This window comes from Phragmites australis, chromosome 17, assembly GCF_958298935.1.
Source record: "Phragmites australis chromosome 17, lpPhrAust1.1, whole genome shotgun sequence".
NCBI classification, from domain to species: Eukaryota; Viridiplantae; Streptophyta; class Magnoliopsida; order Poales; family Poaceae; genus Phragmites; species Phragmites australis.
The window spans coordinates 27914183-27935933 of NC_084937.1; the positions used below are offsets into that span (position 1 = coordinate 27914183).

Sequence of the window (21751 nt, forward strand, 5' to 3'; positions counted from 1 at the left end):
GCCCTCTAGCCTGGGGCTCTGGTCCTCCGCGCGCTGGATATCGCCTGACGTGGCGGCCGCGCCCACCGGTCGAGTGGCCGCAGATATTTCACGGCCCCGAGGCTGCTCACGTCGCCCACCCGCACCGCTTCCCGCATTCACTGGCCATCCAGGCCCGCGGGTTCATGCCCCACCTGTCTGCAGCAGGGGTTGGGGCTATGTATATAGGCCGCGACGCTTCGGCTTTGTCGTGCTTCTCTCTCACACTGGCATTTGATTTCCCAGCTCACCAATTCCGGTTTCTTCCAAGTCGCGAGCGCGAGAAGAGAGGGAGAGAAGTGGTTGGCGGACTACACTTCGGCGAGGAGGAGGAGAAATGGGCGGAGGGGTGCAAGAGGAGATGAAGGTGGTGGATCTGGAGGACGGGGAAGGGGAGGCGGCGGCGGCGGAGGGGTCGAGCAGGGAGACGCGGATGCTACCGATGATGCCCGTCCGGGTGCTGCTCGCCGAGGGCGACGACTCCACGCGCCACGTCATCTCCGCGCTGCTCCGCAACTGCGGGTACCGAGGTGCGCACCGCCGCCGCGCACGACAGTTTGCTGGATCGAATTGGTTAATTGCTTGTTCGGTTGTAGTTGTTTTAGTTTGCATAGGGTTAGGGGTTAAAAGCTGTCAATCAGTAACCAGACGAGTATAAGCGTGAGCTGAGTCGTCTGTGGAATGGAGTTGGTGGTGCTAGTTTGTTGGGGCGGAATGGTTGCGCTGTTTGGCCTGCTGCGGAAAACTTGCCAATTTTGGGAAGTGCCAATGTTTCTGAGCGGTAAAATTGGAAGGCGGCTGCTGATTTTACTGTGTTTAAGCAAGGCATGGTGGTACGGCAGAGTGCTTACTGCGGTGTCTGGTGTGATGACGCCTTGATCTGCTTTACAAGAAACAAGTTTTTTGTCAGAGATGCTAATTATGGTTTCTAGTCGACAGTAGCTCTGTGGATACTGGATAGTTACCTCCCTGCCTGAATCTATTAGTGTTCCAGTTGATGATTGTTAGAAGAGCATTGCTCTGTTGCCACCATGCTGATGGAATTTGGTGTAGTGCTGCCTGCTTTTAGGACTACCACCGATTAAGACTTGCATCAGCCAAGTATCAACTAGAACAATAATTTATCACTAACTCCATGACATTGAGAGGCATCTGCTGTTAAATATACTGAGTAACTAAGAGTACAGATGTTAAATTCTGCACTGTCACAATTTCTTGGCATAGTTAAGAATGTGGTTAAAGCGGTGTTCATTTATAGACATTAACTTTCCTTTTTTAGGTATTTTACCTTAATGTTTGGCCTCTTGAGTTTGTTCTGGTACCTTTTTTTAAATGACTATTTTCATCAGCTTTATGAATCATATTTTGTTTATGCAGTTTCTGTGGCCTCTGACGGTGTGAAGGCATGGGACATTCTAAAGGAAAAATCTTTCAACATAGACCTTGTCTTAACTGAAGTTGAACTTCCTTTGATGTCTGGGTTCCTCCTGCTCTCCACGATCATGGAACATGATGCGTCCAAGAACATCCCTGTTATAAGTATGTGTTAAATTTACGTCACTCTTCTTCTCATGTTTCTTTTTTATTTATTTCTATTGCCACTATTAAGCCTAATGCTGTTTTTTTTTTCTGGCATCCAGTGATGTCTTCACACGATTCAGTAAGCATGGTTTTCAAATGCATGCTAAAGGGTGCAGCAGATTTCCTTGTTAAGCCGATAAGAAAGAATGAGTTAAGGAACTTGTGGCAGCATGTTTGGAGAAAACAACTGGTATGATGACATATTCGCATCATTTTAGTATGACTACATTTCTTTTGCTTTTATTCATTTAAACTTAGATTTTGCGCTCTTCACAAGACATAAGTATCGCTAAATTTCTCTTACCCTATTGGCAGGCAAATGGTGGGCCTGATCTGCAGCATATACAACAAGAAGAAAATCTTACCGAAAGAATTGAGCAGAAGACCAGCATGACAAAAGCTGATCATTTGATGGAACATGTAGCACGCAAAAATAGGGAATGCAGTGAACAAGAAAGTGATGCTCAAGTAAGTTTTAGAATCAGTAAACATAATGTTGTTTAGCTGCTGTTTCGTCCTACTAATGTTGGCCCAGACTTTTACGATTTGACTTGTAAAATGCTATCATAGATGTGGCATTTGTGCTCTATCATTTTACTTTACCCAATCAGGATCGAACGGTAACACTTCCATCACCTGATGTTTGGTCATAAGGCAGTTTCATTACCCACACAATAAAGCTGATACTAGGTCATGTCAGAGGCGTTTTTTAACCATTTGGATCTTTATTAATTTTAGTCAACTAATTAATCAATTCTCCGAGCCAGGTGGGTAATGGAACTGTTTGTTGAATGAGAGTAATGTTTCTCGTTGGCGAAGTGTCACAGTTCGGTCCTCTTGGGCATGGTAAAATGAAGTGCATCTGCCAATAAATAAGGTAAGTAGGTTTTTGGGCTGCTTGCAGGATCAGAATGTGGTGCATATGAACAGTTGATGTAGCATATGAGTTAATTTGTTTTAAAGTACTGGATTGTTGATGCAACATGAAATCAGTTTTGTGATGTTTCCTTCACGACATCATACTGCATAGTTTTGAAATTGTCGGTACTTTCTAGTAGACTAGACTCATATGGCTCAGCGCTCTTGCTGTTTGCCGAATTTGGATATATTCACTCTGTTCTTCATGGATTGAATTTGATTCCCTCATGCAGAGTTCTTGTACAAGGTCAGAGCTGGAGGCTGATAGTAAGCACACTAGCAACCTTTTGGAGTATAAGCAGCCGACAGAAAGGCATTTCTCTATTCTTAACCACAAGAGCGCTGAGCCATATGGACAGGCGACAATTCAAAGTAATATTTTTTTTCATTTTTTTTTACTTGTAACGTATAATTTGTTTGCAGGCATTTTAATAATTTTACCTGCTTGTGATGTGGCAGCATCTAAAGATAATAACTTGATTCCAACAAGAGAAGATGATTTATCACCAAAGAGAAGGACATGTTCGAATGATCATAGTTCTGAGAAAGCTTCCAGAGATATCGAGCTAGTCCATATTACTGACAATCAACAGAAGCATAATATACAGAGGGGGGTAAATATTGTGAGAACATCTCAGGGAGATGATGAGAAATGCTCCATCCCGGCACACCTAGAACTATCTCTCAGAAGATCTGACTACAGTAAATTAGAAAACCAGGAGAAAAATGATAGAAGAACGCTGAACCATTCAACTTCATCCGCATTTTCCTTGTAAGTGTTCCTTTCCTTCACTTGTTATATTAATGATGCTTTTGTCATTCCAAAGACCACTGTATATAGTAGCTCGAGTCTAGTTGCAGTTCAGAACACAAGTCTAGATGTTAACTTTTTGTCATAAAGTTTTTGGTCCTAATGTAGGTACAGCCTAAACGAAAATTTCTGGTCATTTTAACTTTTCGTCTCTTATTTTCCAAGTATGGTAAAGGGACTTCTTTTTATCTTGACTTGCCATGATATGATCTTGCAAACATAAAAGATCAAACGATTCTTGCCACAACACAAACTTTGACATGAAATTTCTTTTAGTGCTTTTATTACTGTAATTTACTGCATAATTTGCTTGTTTTCATGGTTTCAATAGATTCAAAATATGAGGTCTTACAGTTGGAAGTATCTTGTTCACAGGTACAACTGCAGGACTGCGTCCACTTTAAGAAATGCTGGTGATGCTCAGATATGCAGCACCTCAGGAGCACAAGCGGATCTGGAAAACAAAAATGGAGATTTTGTTGCTCCCTCTCAAGACAAAACAGAAACAAATCGCCCTCCTATTAGAGCTGTACCATTTCCCGTCCCTGTTGGAGGTCTCACATTTGATGGGCAGCCATTCTGGAATGGTACACCGGTGGCATCCCTTTTCTACCCACAGTCAGCCCCACCCATTTGGAATAGCGAAACATCCATGTGGCACGAATCAACCCCACAAGCAGCTTCATTGCAACAGAATGAGCCAAATGAAATGGGCCCTAAGGAAGTTGAAAATGCAGAAGAACAAATTGTCACAAGTCCTCCTAATGCCAATGGAAAGCATCTGCGTATTGAAATTCCTAAAGATGAGCCACGTCATGTTTCCCCTATGACTGGTGAAAGCGGAATTAGTGCCGTGCTAGACAGTGCCAGAAATACTCTCAGTGGCAGTGGCTGTGACAGCACATCCAATCGGATTGCTGCCCCTACTGAATCATCCAACACATTTAATGGTGTTCCTGAAAACCCAAGCACCGAAGGTTCACGCCACCTGAGCCAGCGCGAGGCTGCATTGAACAAGTTCCGACTAAAGAGGAAGGATAGGTGCTTTGAGAAGAAGGTAAGCATTAGCAACTAATGTTACCTCTTGATTTCAATCCAATTCTTGGTGTCACCTACTAGGAGGTGTGGTTTTTTACACCATTGCATTCTTTTGCAGGTTCGGTACCAGAGTAGGAAATTACTCGCAGAGCAGCGTCCACGGGTTAAGGGCCAGTTTGTTCGTCAAGGTCATAGCATCCAAGGAAGTTAGGGGTGCCCATTACACGCTGCGGGTATCCTGATCGTCAGTGTCAAAGATTTTGTGGAAGAGTTGAAAGCAATCACACTGACTAGTATGCGCTATATATTTGCTAAAGCTTATACTATATATTTATGTATAGGCTAACTTGTTCTTTTGCTAGGTTAGGCACTGAACCATGTACGTTTTAGTGTTTGCGAGTAGGCATTAGAAAATACATTGGCATACTTTGTTTCAGGTCAAGATGAGATGTCCGTAGCGCGTGTGCTTACGCTTTGCAACTAGTCAGCTGGTTTGATGTTTTGGATAGACGTGCACTTTCTGTGGATGCAAGGTGTGATGGATGTCTAGAGACATTGCTCCTTTCCGTGCAGCTTGTTACAACAAAATTGTTGTTATAGTTTCTGTAAAACAATTTCGTGCCGCGAATACTATTGTTAATTTTCATTAAATAGAGTGCAAATGTAAAATTGAGGGATGGTTTTGTGATTAGATCCATGTCTCGATAGTTGTCTGGTTGTTATCTCTGTAAGGCTCTGTTTGGATGGAACTGTCTTAGGAGGTGACCATTCGGTTAATACGGTTAGGTTGGTTTGGTTTTTTAGTTTATAAAAATTTCGATTTTTGAAAACTGAAAACTGATTTATTCTGAGAATATAAAAAACTGAACCATTGTTTATTCCGGAATCTTCAAAATGAGTAGCGGAGGGTGCATCGCTCAGGTGAGGAGCAAGAGAACGGAGGCCGCGTGGGCGAGAGGCAGGGGCAAGGAATAGTGCGCTATGGGTTGTTGTGGTTGCAAAGTGGGAGGATACATGCTCATTGGGCGTGCACGGCACCATCCACCATTGAGCCCTCCTACCTCAGAAACTTAAAGAGTCACCTTAAGCTCCCTTACTATTTTTGAACACGAAAGAAGAAGCATGAAAGAGGAAGAGAGAAGAAGAGGAGGGAGAGAAAAAAAGAGGAGAGGAGTGAGAAAAAAAGAAGTTGAGCCCCTCTAAAATTTAGCTCTAGATCCGCTATTGCCATCTGCTGCTTGCTAACCTTGGGCCTGGGCCTGCGTTGCGCCCTCACCGAGGGGCCTCACATTTGTGCAGTCGTTATACTGTTAACTATCTAAGATATTCAAATATGTGTTGTTTAAAGACATTACGGTAATTTTGCAAATTGTATGTAACATTTAGGAGCTATATCGTCCACACAATTTGGGACGTTTTTTTTCTTCACGAAAAATTAACCAGGAGAGCTACTTATTCATTAATTAGTAGGCGCGAAAGTGGTACAAAGATGATCGAACCAAAATGCTAATTAACTATTCTAACTAATAAACTGTCTAAACTGTACAAGAGGGGGAGCGTAGCTCCCAAGACTGAGAGACATTTGCACCTATCAACGTCCAGACAGCAAAGTCGTCCTTAATGATGATGAGAATTGCGAATTTGGTGGCGGAGTTCCCTTAAAAAATATGCCGATTTCGTTCCTTCTCACATGTCATACTGTGAGAGGACACTATAAAGTTTCATGCGAAAATCTTGCAATGCCGATGCAACACATTTTTTCCACCAATGCGTGGAGAGCGCCGGGGGGGGGGGGGGGGGGACCGGGGGAGGTGGTTGTTTAGTCATGGGAGGTTGGACCAAGACGCCACCATGGCCCATATCCGAGAGGAAAATATATGAGTTTGGACATTTATATTGCAATAATCGATCATTCGTGTATAGTCTCCTTTGAACTAATAGCCAGGCAAATAATTTGATATGTGGTGTCACCCAAATAAAGAGGCACGAAGTTGACTGTGATACTACCTGCGAACTGCGCAATGTACATAGATCAAGAGAAGCATTCAGCCTGAGGTTGTCCATTTCTATGCGATGGTATTGGACTCGGAGGACAACACAACCCCCTGTGGAGCATGCCATAGTTTGACAAAGTCTTGTGGTAGGCCGTCTCGGACATTGTTGATCATGTGTTGTCGGTGAGAGCTACATGGATGGTGCGTCGGCGTGGTTGCAAGGCAACAAATAGCTGGGACGCAATATTGCAGCTTGTAGTGCCGTGTAGCCAACTGCTGCACCAGAAATCCGTGGTGCACCCATTGCCCACGGTCACTGCCGTGAGAGCGTTAAACAACTGCTGATCTATTTGGTCACGATCCTATGCAATTTTGCATTTTGCAGTGGTAGCCTCTTCGGTGCTGGTCCAGAGCTAGTTGCATATGATTACTCTAGTCGTTTGAGGATGTAAACTAGGAGTCATGTATTGTCATGATATATACCGGGAGAGCATGGGACGCCTCAGCCGAAAGCAAAAGCAGAGCGCGCCCACAAATCAACCCGGCCGAGATCTGTCTTCTTCGACGGAAAGGAACGAGAAATGCAAGATCACAGCGTGATGTGCACACCTACTATCTAAGTTGTTCGGCTGCTTTGAGATTCATAACATGTCCTGTGCAGCTAGAAAATATCCTCCGCACTTGTCTGCTGGCCCGTGAGGGTAAAGAGTCATTTCGCCATCATTTTCTAAACAGAAAATATTATATAACTAATCGAAAAATGTTACATAACTAATCAAAAAATATTTAACGAGTTACGTGGCCGAAAAATATTTCAACATTTTTCGATTAGTTATGTAATATTTTCTAATTTTATAACTAATTTCAACATTTCGTTAATTTATTTTAAATTGATGCATAGAAATGTATGGACGGTGAACATAATAAATGTGTGCACAACACGTATTGGAAATTTCCCTTCCCGGAACCACGCCGAATCGCCCGCGGCGCGTGCAACCAAGTACTGCGCCCGTTGTTCGCCTCCGCGCGCTGCACATGCTCGCAAACAAAAACAAAAACAAAAAAGCAGCGCGAACCTAACACGAGGAGTCGCTCCTTTTGCCCGAGCTCGCTGCCCGCTTTCCAGCTACTCGCTTCCGTGCAACAAAACGCCCGGCAGGTCTATCCTGTGTTCGAGCTACAAGATTTTTAGTTCGTTCTGCAATGCTGTGCACGAAACCCCAAAAGCAAGAGAAAAAGAGAGCGATGCCAAAACGGTGCCCAGAAAGGCAAGGCTCCGTGCCAGGAAACGGGCCTTGGTGCGAAGTGCGGCCATGGAGACCTCCAAGAAGCAGCTCTGCGACATGCACCGCTCGCGCCGCTGCGGCCGCCTCCTGGTCACCGCCCTCCTCGTCGCCGTCATCGCCGCGCTCGCGGTGTACGTCGTCTACCGGCCGCTGAAGCCGCAGGCCTCCGTGATGGTCCAGGAGCGCGGTGCGGACGTGACATCAGGTCTCAGGTTCAACGTTCTTTTGAACACTGCCTCAGCGTTTTTTATTCCTGAATTGATGAGAGTTTGCACATACGGATCACCAATGCTCCACCACATCACGTCAGAGCCCACGAACTACAAACAGTTAGGCCCAGCCGCCCAGCCACTTAAACCAGGGTGACGCTTTCCTTCTTTTTTTTGAACTGGAACTGGTCCAGTGCTGCTGCTGCACGATAGCTGAACCGCTAATTTCTAGGCCCAGTGGTCTGAAACTCATTGTTGTGTTCTGTTGGTCCTGCATATGAATGGCGTTTTTTCTTTATTTTTTATGATTATTTAGATAGTGTTTCGAAGATTTCAAGCAATGGAACACGGTATTTTTGTTTTTTTAATAAATCGTCCAGTGTATGTGAAATAAGTATAGTTCGCCGCTGAACGGGTGATAATACAAGTGCTTATTTTTTAATTTTTTTTAACACGGATGCATTTCTGCTATTTTTAAAATAAAAAATCTATAAATAAAAATTCAACCGACAACGGTTGCCATGACCGTGTATCGGTGGGAATTCCTGCCTGGTCGATTCTGTTAGCAGCGATATATTATTCTCGAGCAGGGATGCAAGTGGATATCATACGTAGTTTTTAAGTTACTATTTAGTTTTTTTTAATTTAATTAGGTGAGATTGACATCTAGTTTATTTTTCAGTTTTGAATTGATCTAATGATTAAAAAATACAAAATTTGCATTCATATTCAAAAACCATATTAACAAACTTTAAAATTTAGAGAGAAAAATGTTTCGAATCAAAGGTGCGATCCGCTGGTTTGTACATATTTGAATTGCAGCATACATCGAGGCACACACACAAGCACAAATGAAAAACGTGAATCATGCGTCAGTCTTCGTTTCAATAGAAATTCGACTTTAGGTTGTATCGAATGCGATGGGTTGACGACAGCTACAGAAAACTTGAAGTTTGACCGGCGGATCTTAGGGCACCTCTCAATAAAAATCTCTTGATCCTTCTAATATTTTTTTTATGGATAAGGGAGAGTAAGGAGAAAAGAGAATAAGAAAAGGTACCTTACTCTGCATCCGCACCTTACTGTACCAAGATTTTAATTTGCTTTAGAGGATGCTCTCCTCTTCAAACTATTTCAAACCAACACGCAGAGAATTAGTATAGAGGTTTTACATGGACGGAGAGATTATGGAACTGTCACTGTTCGACCGTACATGGCCCCACGCCTGCTGGAGCAACCCGGAAGCCGGTGGATCGGGATCCTCTGCAGTTACACCGACAACTGCAGAGAGCTCCATGATTTGGAGATGGGTGGATTGGATTAACTGCTACAGTACCTAATGCTGCAGGACAGATCCGCAATATAGTAGAATCAAACACTGTAGATACAATATCCCTGCAGTAAACAGTGATTAATTAATGCCGAGTACGGTAGCGGCAGACTTATATTACTGCACACCACAGTAATTTTCTGCATTAATCATTATTAATGCAGAGGATCCGTGTCCGAAGCCGATGAACTCAGCCGTGAAATGCGCGCTGGAACTCTACACGTGGCGTGAACGGGCGGGGACGATGGCGTCTACGTACGCGCAACGTGTCGCCGTCGTTACGAGCAGGACCCGCTCGGCTCCGCAGCGTGGTGGAATTTTTAGATTTTGGTACTTTAAAAAAATCTCCGTATGAATCTATAAGTAAAATAATGTTAAAATAGCCTTTTTATTGCGTTATAATTATTAACGTAGTTGTTAAATAACATGACGCTATGCTAATTGATGTTGCAGTAGCTATCACATATGATTTTATAAGTTTAACGCAGAACATCAAATTTGAAGATTATATATAATAGCTATTAAGACATTAATTGTCACTGCGTCGTGTTTTTCAACTACGGTATTAAATATTATGGCGCCATAAAAAAGATTTATTATCAAAAATTGTTTTTGCAGGGCCTATTAGTGAATATGTTTTTAACAATGTTCAAAATGTTAAAATTCCACGGCAGCGTGCTGCACCGCGGATCATTAGACGAAAGCCCGAAAGCCGCGGAGACCACGCCAGCACACGCGAGTACGCTAGGTCGGCATGCCTGTAAGCATCGCGAACACGTACGCCACACGCTCGTCTCCACGTGACACGCCTCTCGCAACGCACTGCGTCGGACCGCGTGTGTGGTCCGCCGCTTGGATTATTTCGCGACACGGACGGGCAGCTTCCACCGGCCGCGGGCGGCTGAAACGGGAGGATTCCATGCCATCATCCTTGGAAATTTAGAGCAGAACACGTGCTTCGCTGGAGTCTCATGAAGAGTTAGATCTGGTTTGATACAGCTATAGTTTTCTGTTCCACATTAGGTTTTAGAATTATAAGCTACAACAAAGTGATTTAAATTATTATTTTTAGTTTAAAATAAAAATAAGATAGTTTATTTAAATATTTTTAGTATATCTCTAGCTCCACCAATTCTTTAAGTTAAAAATACTAGCTATAAGAACTTTTAAAACTAGAGGTCTGCTAAATAAACCCTTAATCAATTAACATATTTATGTTCACATGAAATAAAACGATAGAAGGTCGCGTACTCTTTTTCTTTTTTTGAGATCAGAAGGCAAAAACTCGAAAAGCAAGCCGATAACGAAAAGGGAACATGGTACCACGCTTCTAAATTGAAGTATCTATATGGACCATCCCCTTTTTCTTTTCATTGGCAAAATATGTCTCATCTTTTACGAACAGAGAAATGGAGTGGATAAAGTTTTGCTAGCTGCAGCTCATTGAGTTTATCTACAGTACAGTACAATTCATCCGTCGACGGTAGTTTGCAGATAATCACGACCAGCACTTCTTTTCATACTTTTGTCTTCCAAGTTGCATGGACGTATATGGCCTGGGATACGTGCGATGAATGTTCCTTCTTTGGTCGGACATGGCACAGAGATTCCACAGCATTGCTTGAAGTTTATACGAACTAGAAGTAGAGTGCACGCATCAAGTCAAAATTATGACAGTATATGGGCCTAACTGCTAAGCAACATAACACGGTGTACTGTATCCTCACACCATGTACACCGGAACCGTGTGTGGAACGCTAAACTTTCCTGAAAATGTCTCGATCCCTTTGTCAACGCACTACTCCAATCAATCAAAATGCTGGAAGTGCAATTAAACCTGACTAACCACAAGTCCCTGTGTGATATAATGGGTTATTATAGTTTTCCCAGCTTCTGATCTTCTTTAAGATTCAAGCTCCGGTTGCCAAGAGTAAGATGACCACGATGGTCCGGATAGGTAGAGGGAAGGGGTGGAGCAACAGCGGAAGGTGGTGGTGCCATCATCGGTAAGTGGGGAAACCGTCGAAGATGATCAAAAACTAAGACAAATATGATAGTAGCTAGGGTTGAAGGTGATCTTAACCGATCTAATCGGTGACAGCACGACAAGAAAGCGGTTCGCACCTAAGGCTATTGGTTGAAAGTTAGGTTTATGGGGGCAAAGATTCGTCATCCATGGCCAAAAGAATAACTAATCTAGAAGTCAATTTTGATATTGACTATACTTAACATTTTTTTTCAAGATAGGTCGTAGAAAAACATGGTTTGTTTGGGACCAGATGAGGCTTTGCTCAGCCCGTACAAACAAGGCTACGAGCTCTAGAAATTTCAGACCAACCATGAGTTTTACAACATATTTTTCCCGATAAAAAATAATAGGCATATTTCTTTAAAAAAAATCAAATTTTAGTACTTTGACTACCATTTAATTAAATTATAAAAATATATATTATATAAAGATTATATAATTAGATTTATAATTTAAAATAATTTTATATTATATATATGTTTTGTATCTATAAATGATATATTTTATCAGAAAGCACTAGTCAAAATCTAACTTTAAAGAAAAAAACGCACACTATTTTTGAATGAGTAGAGTAAAGCATTTAATAACAAAACGGGACCTCTGTTCCGAGGGCTCGAAGCCACGGTCCGCCTCCCACATCCCCATCGCCGTCCTCCTCCCGTAGCAGTTTTCCTCCACCGGTGCCCGACATCGCCCCTTCAGTCGCGATCGCAGCCCTCACAGCACGCGCCCCTCCCGTCGCGATCGTCGGCGCTTCTCTCACCTCTGAACGGGTAAACCCAGCGCACCGCTGAACGCACGCCTCCTGCAACGCAGGCTAGCGAACCAAGCGTCCCTCCCTCTCCCACCTCCAGGGGCGACAATTGCCTCCCCCCCCCTCCCAACTCCCGCAGGCATCAACCCCGCGCCGAGAAGAGAGGAAACGAGAGAACCCCGAGCTTGCCCACCCGCGCACACAACCGCGACGTTTCCCGATCCCTCACTCCACAACCACCTACTCTAAACTACACATGACGCGCCTTCTCCCCGTCCCCTACACATAGCTAGTGCCAAACGATCCAAGAAGCCAATCGTGACTCGTGAGTCAGGAAGAGTGAGCGAACCAACTCCTGTACCGTACGGCATACGTGTGTACCACTTGCATAAGAGTCGTAGATTTCTCCATCTAGTCATCGATCCGGATCCGGCAGAGGCGTGCAAGATTCCTGCTTTGCCGAGGATTAATTGGCCGCCGGCCGAGCTCGATCCAGCTTCTACGGAACGTCTGCAGCTTTTCTTGGTCCTGGTTTACCAGCTACTTTTGGGTCCGTTCCAAGGAGCAGGCATGGCTGTGGCTACTTCTGCTTCTACCATGTCCCTGCTCCCGATCTTCCAGCTCAAGCACCAGCAGCACGGCGCGGGCGCGGTGGTCGTGTTCCGGCGGCGGCCCGGGGACGCGCGGCGGAGGAGATACGTCGTGCCGGTATGTGATTCGCTGGGTTTTTCGCTTTCCAGGCGGTCCCTTGTGCAAATTTGTTTGGGCGTCGTGAGCTGATGAGTCGGCAGGGGTTGGTGCGGTGCTCTGTTTCCAGACGGCGAGGCTGTTCGGTCCGGCGATCTTCGAGGCGTCGAAGCTGAAGGTGCTGTTCCTGGGCGTGGACGAGGCGAAGCACGGCGGGCACCAGACCGGGAAGCCGCTGCTTCCTCGGACGTACACGCTGACGCACAGCGACGTGACGGCCAGGCTCACGCTCGCCGTCTCCCACAGCATCAACCGCGCGCAGCTGCAGGGGTGGTACAACCAGCTGCAGCGCGACGAGGTGGTGGCCGAGTGGAAGAAGGTGCGCGGCAGGATGTCGCTGCACGTCCACTGCCACATCTCCGGCGGCCACTTCCTCCTCGACCTCATCGCCGGCCTGCGCTACTACATCTTCCGCAAGGAGCTCCCCGTGGTACGTGTCCACGTTATGCCCGATGGACCACACACACCTGCTGTTGAAACTACAGGGGCATTTTTTTTGGGTTATGTCAGTTCAATAGCTTATCAGTTACTCAGTGTGTTTACCTCGTGACTCTGTTTTGCCACGCAGGTTCTGAAGGCGTTCGTGCACGGCGACGGCGACCTGTTCAGCCGGCACCCGGAGCTGGAGGAGGCCACGGTGTGGGTCTACTTCCACTCAAATCTGCCCCGCTTCAACCGCGTCGAGTGCTGGGGCCCTCTCCGCGACGCCGCCGCGCCCGCCGAGGACGACGCCGCCGCGGCCTCCGAGGAGGCGCAGAATGATCAGATGCCCGCGGGCGAGTGGCCGCGCCGCTGCCCCGAGAAGTGCGAGTGCTGCTTCCCGCCCCACAGCCTCATCCCCTGGCCGAACGAGCATGACATGGCCGCCGTCGACGCGCCCGTCGCCGGCCAGGCGCAGCAGTGAGCCAGTGACACTGCACGCTCGCTGCTGCGTAATGCAAGTCGTAGCTAGACTAGCGTGCTGTTTGGTTGGGTAACTGCAAACGCATGCGTGCAGTGGCGCCAAGACCTGCATGCCCGCGTCATTCTTTAATTGGTCTGGTAGCTTAGCCTTGCTCAGCCTCAGCGCAACTACACTTCCACAAGCTTAAGTCGAGGGCAGGGAACGAACATGGTGGCCTTGTAAGTTGTAAATAGAACTCTAGATGACAAAGAACGATGTTCATGTATGTACATGCATGTTCAAGGGCAGGCAAGTTTCATCTCTACACTATCTACACTTGAACTGGACTGGAGTAGGTTTGTATAGGGAAATGATACATGTAAATTAACCATTGATTATTTGATTGAAATATATCGTGTGCGACATGATGTCAAGACGTTTCTGAATTCTGGAAGAGGGAGGAGGAGAAGTCGTTGCAAGATTGGTAACTGTTGCTCTGAAAATGCACCTGCGCCAGGAGCTGGAGTTACCGGTAGCTTTCGTGATTGCGTGCCGGCTTCATGAAGCTGGCTCTCGAGTTCTCTCTCAAATTGATGGATTTCCAAGTGGCTGAGTCGTTTAGGGTGAAAGATCATCTTGCCTTCGCGTCATTGCTGAAATCGGCAACTTCATTGTCAGCAGCCGTCGATTCGTTAGGCCTTGCTTGCTGCGTACGTGTAAACAGTTATGCCTTCTTTTCTGCTGCTATAACGACTCCTATGCATCTGAGCAACAAATATAAAGAGCCCCTCGCAAAGAAAAGAAATAGAACCTAAGATAATGCTCCTAGCAGTTATGAAATATTCATCTACGTGGATATCATAACTCTTATATCATCAAACCTTTAATCTCTAGTATTAGTGATGTAGCGTTTCTAGCATCAATTTTTGAAACACTATTATTTAATCCTCCTACTCCTCTATGACTATGACTATGACTATATATATATATATATATATATATATATATATATATATATATATATATATATATATATATATATATATATATATATATATATATATATATATAAAAGCTTGTATGCATCTGGGTTACGATAATAATAATATCTGATATTATCTCCCTCTCTCTTTGTTCTCTACATTTTTGCATATCAATTGCCAATAGTGATAAGTAATTGGTACATAACATGTTATCAACACGACTGTCTCTATAAACTATCATGAATTATATTTCTTTAAGAATATTTTGTTAATTGTCGTATCCTTTTTCACTGTAAGATATTATTCTAGTCCATTTAATTTATATATTGTCTCTATTCTATATTAATGCTTTGCATTCTTATATTGTAATTTGCTATGTCGAATCTTGCCAAACTTGTTTTCATGGTTTTGGATAGTACTAGCAAGAACTACTTGCCAAATTTTATTTTTATGGCTTTGGATATTTGTAAGTTCTACTTCTCTTGTATATAAAGAGGAGAATGGGTTTAGCATTGAGGAAGGAGACTCATCTAGAACTAGTTCATGAACACTGATAACAAAATACACAATATGTAGGGTTGATATCCTTAGAAATGTCTGAACCTGAATAACACTTGTGTTCTTGAGTTCATCACAAACACACACACACTACAAACGTTGTTCACGCACCCATCGGCCGGTACACCCCGGAATTATTGTCAAAGACTAACCCTCGACAGTTGGCGTGCCAGATAGGGGGCACATTTCTGCGTTTCAGTAAGTGTTGGATATTATATTGGGTCACCCATGGTCGGATCCACGGCAATCACTGAGTCCCGTTACGAGGACCCCAGCCACTACGAGGTGTTTGTCATGGGGTATGACCCATATGAGTCTGATGTGCTCTAGGTATGGGACACCGAATCGGAGTTCGAAGGCTCCGAGGCTCAACGGTAAGTTTGCATGACAGTTCATGCAACAGGGGAGGGGGGCAACATAGGCTCTAGTGTTCCGGGTGCCGGTGATGATTGCCAGGCCACGCACCTAGAGGGGAACTAGATCGATGCCAGACACGGGGACGCTTTAACACAATCCCAACCACCACAGCGTCTGCCGAGTAGCAGTACCAGAGGGTTCGCCAAACATAAGCATGTAAGGACTACGAAGAGGTCACCTTTGGAGCAGAAATGCAAAATGACGACAAAAACTAGAAAACTTGTGGAACCCCCCCCCCTTCTTTCTTATTTCTTCTTCCTTATTTCTTCTCTTCCTTTTATTTTCTTCTCTTCTTTATTGCTATCAGTCAGCCCCCTCCCTCACACTGCCTAGGCTGCAAAGCTCCCCCACTCGACGGCGCGCAGCGCCAGTGGTCCCCAGGCGCGACTGGGCGGTGGGCAGCCAGGCGTGACTAGTGGCGGGAGGCAACCAATGGGGCATGATGACAACTAGGGTTTGGGTGACAGGTGCTTTAGGCGGCTCTAGGTGTGGATCAGGGTATGTCTTATCCTCTTTTTAATTTTCCCCTTTTTGTCCAACGATCTAGATTCATTTGGCTCGCTATAAACTCATTAAGAGTCTAAACAGGATCTTTAATAGCAAAACAGAATTGCCTCGATGAGATCTATGCATTCGTGGTCTCCGATCGTCCATCTGAATAATAGATCAAAAGTCAAAATTTAAACTTCTCATGGGTCCCGCGGTCAACTTTTGAAGTTTGCAAATTTTTGGGGTACTACAATGCGGTCCATCAAAAATTAAAGAATCACATCTCTGCCCCCCAATGTGATGGTGCATTAGTCATGATAGAAGAGGCAAAAGCTGATGTAGTATTCAAATATTTCAACGCCATTCTAGGATAGAGCAAGCTGCGTTCGGACACCCTGAATTTGGACAGGCTCGGTCTTCCATGACTAGTTCTAGAAGACCTAAGGAGACCCTTTTCAAAAGAAGATTTTTGGTCCATTATTGGTGAGATGATAGCTGACAAATCACCATGACCAGATGGCTTCACTGGTCGTGTTTACAAATCTGTGTGGCAGATCATGAAGGACATGATCAGGGCACTCGATGCCTTGGCGACGCTGGACAGTTGCAGTTTCCACCATCTAAATGAGGCCCTACTCTGTTGCTACCAAAGAAGATTGAGCCGATGGAAATATCATATTATATGCCAATTTGCTTGGCACATAGTTTTATCAAGCTCTTTTCAAAGGCATTGGCCAACAGATTGACTCCACGCTTACATGAATTGGTGAAACAGAACAAAAACATGTTTGCCATGGGTCACCACATTCAATACAACTTCAAATATGTCCAAGGTGTGTCCAAGGCGCTTTTCAGCAAGAAGATGCCTAGTATCCTACTAAAGATCGACCTATCAAAGGAGTTTGATTTGGTTTCTTGGGTGTTTTTGTTGGAAACGCTTCAGCATATAAGCTTCCTGAGGACATGGACAAATTGGATTTTCATACTTCTCTCTAAAAGTACATCTAGCCCCTATGTGTGGTTTTGGTAATTAATGACAATACCTATGGACTAACAATGGTGTTAAGTTTGTTAGTAGATTGTTCCATAGGTGATGCATGGATGAGAGACATGCATGACCTCTAGGTGAATGGGAAGATTGAAAATATGCATCTAGATAAATGAGCTCTTGGTGATGCTCATAAAAAGAAGAAGAAGCTTGAGTGATGACAATGCCTATGGACTAACAATCATATTGAGAATTGCTATTAGGTTATTCCATAGGAGATGCATAAATGATGAAGCATGGATTCTTTGAGAAATGCCATGAGTTCAAAGAATTGCATCAAAAGTAAATGAGCTTTTAGTGATGCTCATGAGAAGAAGAATAAGCTCAATAAGATTAGCAACAAGCTTGAAGGCTAAGTTACTTGTGAAGATCAAGTAACTAAAGGTATGACTTGTCAATAGAGTTTTATGGACTAACCCGTGTGCTATGTGTTTAAGAATGAGTGGGGTTAGGTTCTATATGAAGATTGACAATATGCATGAAGGCTAATAAGTTACTTGTGGAGATCAAGTAACTTAAGGTATAAATGTTGTCATTTAGGTTTTATGGACTAACCCATGTACTTTGTGCTTGAGAGTGAGTTGGAGTTAGGATCCATAAAAAGGCATAAGTTGAATTGAAATCATATATGCCAAGAGTGAAGAACAAGAGTGGACTCCATATATAAAAAAGTGAATTCATTGAAGATGTCGAATACAAAGTGGTTTTCTATGGCAAGACGGTGAAGGGCAAGCAAAACTCGGCTGCGATGGACCATCCGTGGTGAAGGGCAAGCAAATGGCTTGGCGCCGAAGGACCAAGGCGGTGGTGAAGAGCGAGTGAAGGCTTTGCGCCGATGGACCGTGCGAGGCTATGGGAAGCTATGGATGATTCACATCAATCATATGAAGAATCAAGAAGAGATGTAGTGAAGAATATATGGAAGTTGGTAACCCTCAAGGTTTGAAAGAAAAAGAAGCGGTACTTGAAAGTTTTCAAATGCTCAAAGTGGTTCAAACGAGTTTTATCTTTGAATTTGAGTATAGGTATGCCGCACTATTAAGAGGGATGCAACGTGAGCTAATTGTCGCGTCTCAGTGCTCAAGAGTTCCCAACCAAACCCAAAGTGAGAGTTTGTTGTTAAGAGTCCGGAGCGGAAAGTGCGGAAGTGTCCAAAATGGGTTTTGGAGTGTTCCTAATTTGATCCTATGTGTTTTAGGTCATGAATTTAGTTGGGATGTGTAGCCCTCTGAATAAGCTTTCCATAGAGTCCAAAATCGTCGAAATCGGACTCCGGAATCAAAAGTTATCGCCGTTTTTCGGAGGTCAGCTGTGCTGTACTCGGAGACTCCGGTGAAGACCGGATTCTCCGGTACCTGGAGTGGCCGGAGACTCCGGTGTAGGCCGGATTTTCCGGTAAGTTCCAGAAAAGAGCCCAACGGCTAGTTTTTTGAAGTGGGCTATTTATACCCCACTCACCCCATCCTTTGGGGCTGCTGCAAGGGCACGAAAGAAACACTTTTTAGAGCCAAAAGAACTCCATCCCACTCCATTCTAGTGTGTGATTTGAGAAGAAAAGTGAGTTGGGTTGAGAGATTGGAAGATTGAGTGCAAGTGAGCTAAAATCCAATCTTGAGCACTTGAGTTCTTGACAAGAAGTTCTCGAAGCGTTTGTTACTCTTGGAGGTGAAGCCTCCTAGCCGGCTAGGTGTCGCCGGTGAGCTCCCGTGCTTGTGGTGAGCCGCGGGAAAGTTTGTGAAGGGCTCGATTTCGCCTCCGCAAGGGAAGAAATCAAGAGTGGATCGAGGAAAGCGGTTGAAAGAGACCCAGCTCGTTGGAGCTTCCTCAACGGAGACGTAGGATTCACGGTGGTGAATCCGAACTTCGGGAAACAAATCTTGTGTCTCCTCTCTTGTTTCTTTACTTTTGAGTTCTTGTTCAAATCTTTGTGCATATTGCTCGATCTACTTGTTTGTGTGTATTTGAGTGTAGGTTCTTCGTGGATCTACTTGGAATCATCTTCGGGAACACACGACATCACTTGGTTTGAGCTAAAACTCTCTACACATCCATTTCATTCAGTTTCGGGCTCTGTTCTGTACAGAACCCGGAGAATCCGGCCTTTACCGGAGTTTCCGGACCTGTACACACCGGAGTATCCGGACTACACCGGAGTCTCCGGTGAACAGTAATTTCAGGCACATGAACAGTATTTTCAGCATTTTTCAATTTAAGTTTTATTGCATATCTCTTGCTAGAATTGAGTGATTTTTGTCACCTTAGGATTGTAATTTCCACACTTATTTAGGGTGATTGTGCACTAGTTGAGCCTAGCATATTTAGGTTTTTCTCTTGTGAAAAACTCGTTAGTTTATATTCCGTTGCAAGTTTAGGCCAACGGTAGAAAGGGTTGAATTTTTGTAAAAACGCCTATTCACCCCCCTCTAGGCGACATCATTGTCCTTTCACTCTCCTCGGGCAGCAAGAAGGTGCTCATGAACAAGGTCCTAGGTCACCGGATCTGTCATGGATGAGGTTTGCGCCAAGGGGATCCTCTATCCCCTATGTTGTTTCTCTTGGTCATGGAGAGCCTCAATGCTAATGATCAAACTCACAGACAATCAAGGTCAGTTTTTGAACCTAGGTCACCGTGCAGTCATGTACATATCATCCCTACAAGAACATGACGACATCATCATGTTCATGTTGCCAGTCGTCCAAGAGGTCAAGACCTCTCACTGATCAAGGCAATTCTGCAATCCTTTGAAGGCAAATCAGGGCTAAGTACCAATCTTCTGAAAAGCCATTTCTATCTGATAAGGTGCACTTAGTCATACGTCAAATTGGTGCAAGCCCATCTCCCCAATCTACCAGCGGAGTTCCCATGCAAGTACTTAGGCATCCCACTATCGATCCATAAGCTTCCCAAGGTGGCACTGCAGCTGTTGGTTGATTTGGTAGCAGGAGTCTCCTCTCTCGGAAGGCTTGATTACTCAACAAAGGTGATCATCTGATCCTGACTAACTCTACTTTAACCTCGATCCCAAGCTTCCTATCCACTGCGATAAACTTGTCGCCATGGGTCATTAATGCTATTGACAATACGCAAAGCCTTTCTATGGCGCGGGACAGAGGTAGTCTCAGGTGGACATTGCTCGGTCGCATGGTCGAAGGTGTGCCGGCCACTAGAGTTGGGTGGCCTCAGTATCTTGTACCTTAAACTTTTTGGCTGAGCACCCAGGTTGCGTTGGAATTGGTTGGCGCGGACAAACACATCACATTCTTGGTCATTCCTGAACTTTTGAACCGACAGACACACAAACGATGTTCAATGTCTCACTGACAGTTTAGCTAGGTGATGGCGTCGTTGCACTCTTCTGGAAGGATAATTGGATTGACGGTGCTTTGTAGGAATCCATTGCTCCAAATGTTATCAATGTCGTTCCCACCAGAACTAGGAACATGAGCTCAGTGCGTGCTGCCCTAGCTAGTCGACAATGGGTTACATATATAAAGGAAGTGCTCACGGTGCAGGTTCTCCTCTAGTACCTTCATGTGTGGTGGTTGCTGCAAGACATGACTTTGAGACCAGGATTACTAGATTGATTCATTTGGAAATGGTCGCCATCAGGGACTTAGGACCCATTTTGATCTTATATTACTTGTCCACATTTTGTCTACGCCAACCAAGCCATTGGTTCATCCGAGAGGCGGGTGCGAGCCATAGACGGTTGGACGCCACCAAACTCCAGGGCTTGCTCTTGAGCATTGGCGTGTGTCACCTGTTCGACGGAATGACTAAGTGGAGCGACAGCAGCAAGGCATCAACAACAGGTGTGAATGAAGCGCCGTAGTGGCCAGTGAGTGCTAGATGATGTCATTGCCTATTGATCCAAGGTGTTTGATGCTATGTGCCCGCTAGCATTGCATGGATTGGATAGCCAACAACAATGGTGGGCATCTCGAGGGGAGATGGCACAATATATTTGTGTCATAGGCTTATAGCGGCCTATCTTTGTTGTTCATGGTATGTGCATGTGCTTATCCTTGTGATTACTTGTTTGCATTTTAGTTTGTTATACTCACACTTGTAGGGTCAATCCTCATGTTCTGAATCGATTTGTGCATCTTATATCTCTTCATTGCAGCTATTTTTGGTTGACTTGTTTTCTTGTGTGAAACTTTTTCCTCTGCAATTGTTTTGAGGTTGAGCATCACTTAACGGTTACATAAGGAGATTTGGGTTCAAAAAACTATTCCCCATCGCAAGCAGTCTTTGGCGATTCAAAGACCGTTGGTAGGCTAGGAATGCTCATCTAGCATAATTGTGCAATACTGATTCTTTATCTTCTCTTTATTAATTGTGAAATGTTGTGAAATCATGTAATTATTACTCTGAGGAGATCCTTTTTTTTAGCATAAATCATATTATTTCAATGAATTGTTGTTGGATAAGCCAATGATCAAACTCTTCATAAGTTATACCTTGTTAGACTATCTTTAGCTATTGTACCTTGCAAATGGTCAGACAACAGCTGACATCATATTTATTATAGTGCAAGAGATTAGCTCGGTTCACTGTTTTCAATTTTTGTTAAACTCACATTTTCAAATCCAACAAGCTCTAGGTATTGATCCTCGCATGTTACAATATATAGTATACAATATTGAGGGTGTAG

At 44.3% G+C, this 21751-nt stretch overlaps 2 protein-coding genes across 2 annotated transcripts; both read left to right on the forward strand.

The window, feature by feature from the left end:
• The first annotated feature begins 207 nt into the window (after nt 1-207).
• LOC133896603 (two-component response regulator-like PRR95) lies at nt 208-5057 on the forward strand. Its single transcript, XM_062337202.1, has 8 exons — nt 208-548; nt 1396-1557; nt 1659-1789; nt 1915-2067; nt 2751-2889; nt 2977-3289; nt 3704-4385; nt 4485-5057. Exons 1-8 carry the CDS (start codon nt 356-358, stop codon nt 4575-4577), a joined length of 1866 nt encoding a protein of 621 aa, XP_062193186.1. The 5' UTR covers nt 208-355; the 3' UTR covers nt 4578-5057.
• Nucleotides 5058-12040: 6983 nt separating this feature from the next.
• LOC133897438 (protein STAY-GREEN, chloroplastic-like) lies at nt 12041-14034 on the forward strand. Its single transcript, XM_062338172.1, has 3 exons — nt 12041-12676; nt 12786-13145; nt 13284-14034. Exons 1-3 carry the CDS (start codon nt 12539-12541, stop codon nt 13617-13619), a joined length of 834 nt encoding a protein of 277 aa, XP_062194156.1. The 5' UTR covers nt 12041-12538; the 3' UTR covers nt 13620-14034.
• Nucleotides 14035-21751: the final 7717 nt, after the last annotated feature.

Bases quoted from the DNA above. Each gene is read 5' to 3' on its own strand.
- LOC133896603 (XM_062337202.1), top strand. From the start codon at position 356: ATGGGCGGAGGGGTGCAAGAGGAGATGAAGGTGGTGGATCTGGAGGAC. The intron at 1,790-1,914 runs GTATGATGACAT...CCCTATTGGCAG, and splicing joins ATGTTTGGAGAAAACAACTG to GCAAATGGTGGGCCTGATCT. The intron at 4,386-4,484 runs GTAAGCATTAGC...ATTCTTTTGCAG, and splicing joins ATAGGTGCTTTGAGAAGAAG to GTTCGGTACCAGAGTAGGAA.
- LOC133897438 (XM_062338172.1), top strand. From the start codon at position 12,539: ATGGCTGTGGCTACTTCTGCTTCTACCATGTCCCTGCTCCCGATCTTC. The intron at 12,677-12,785 runs GTATGTGATTCG...CTCTGTTTCCAG, and splicing joins GGAGGAGATACGTCGTGCCG to ACGGCGAGGCTGTTCGGTCC. The intron at 13,146-13,283 runs GTACGTGTCCAC...TTTGCCACGCAG, and splicing joins TCCGCAAGGAGCTCCCCGTG to GTTCTGAAGGCGTTCGTGCA.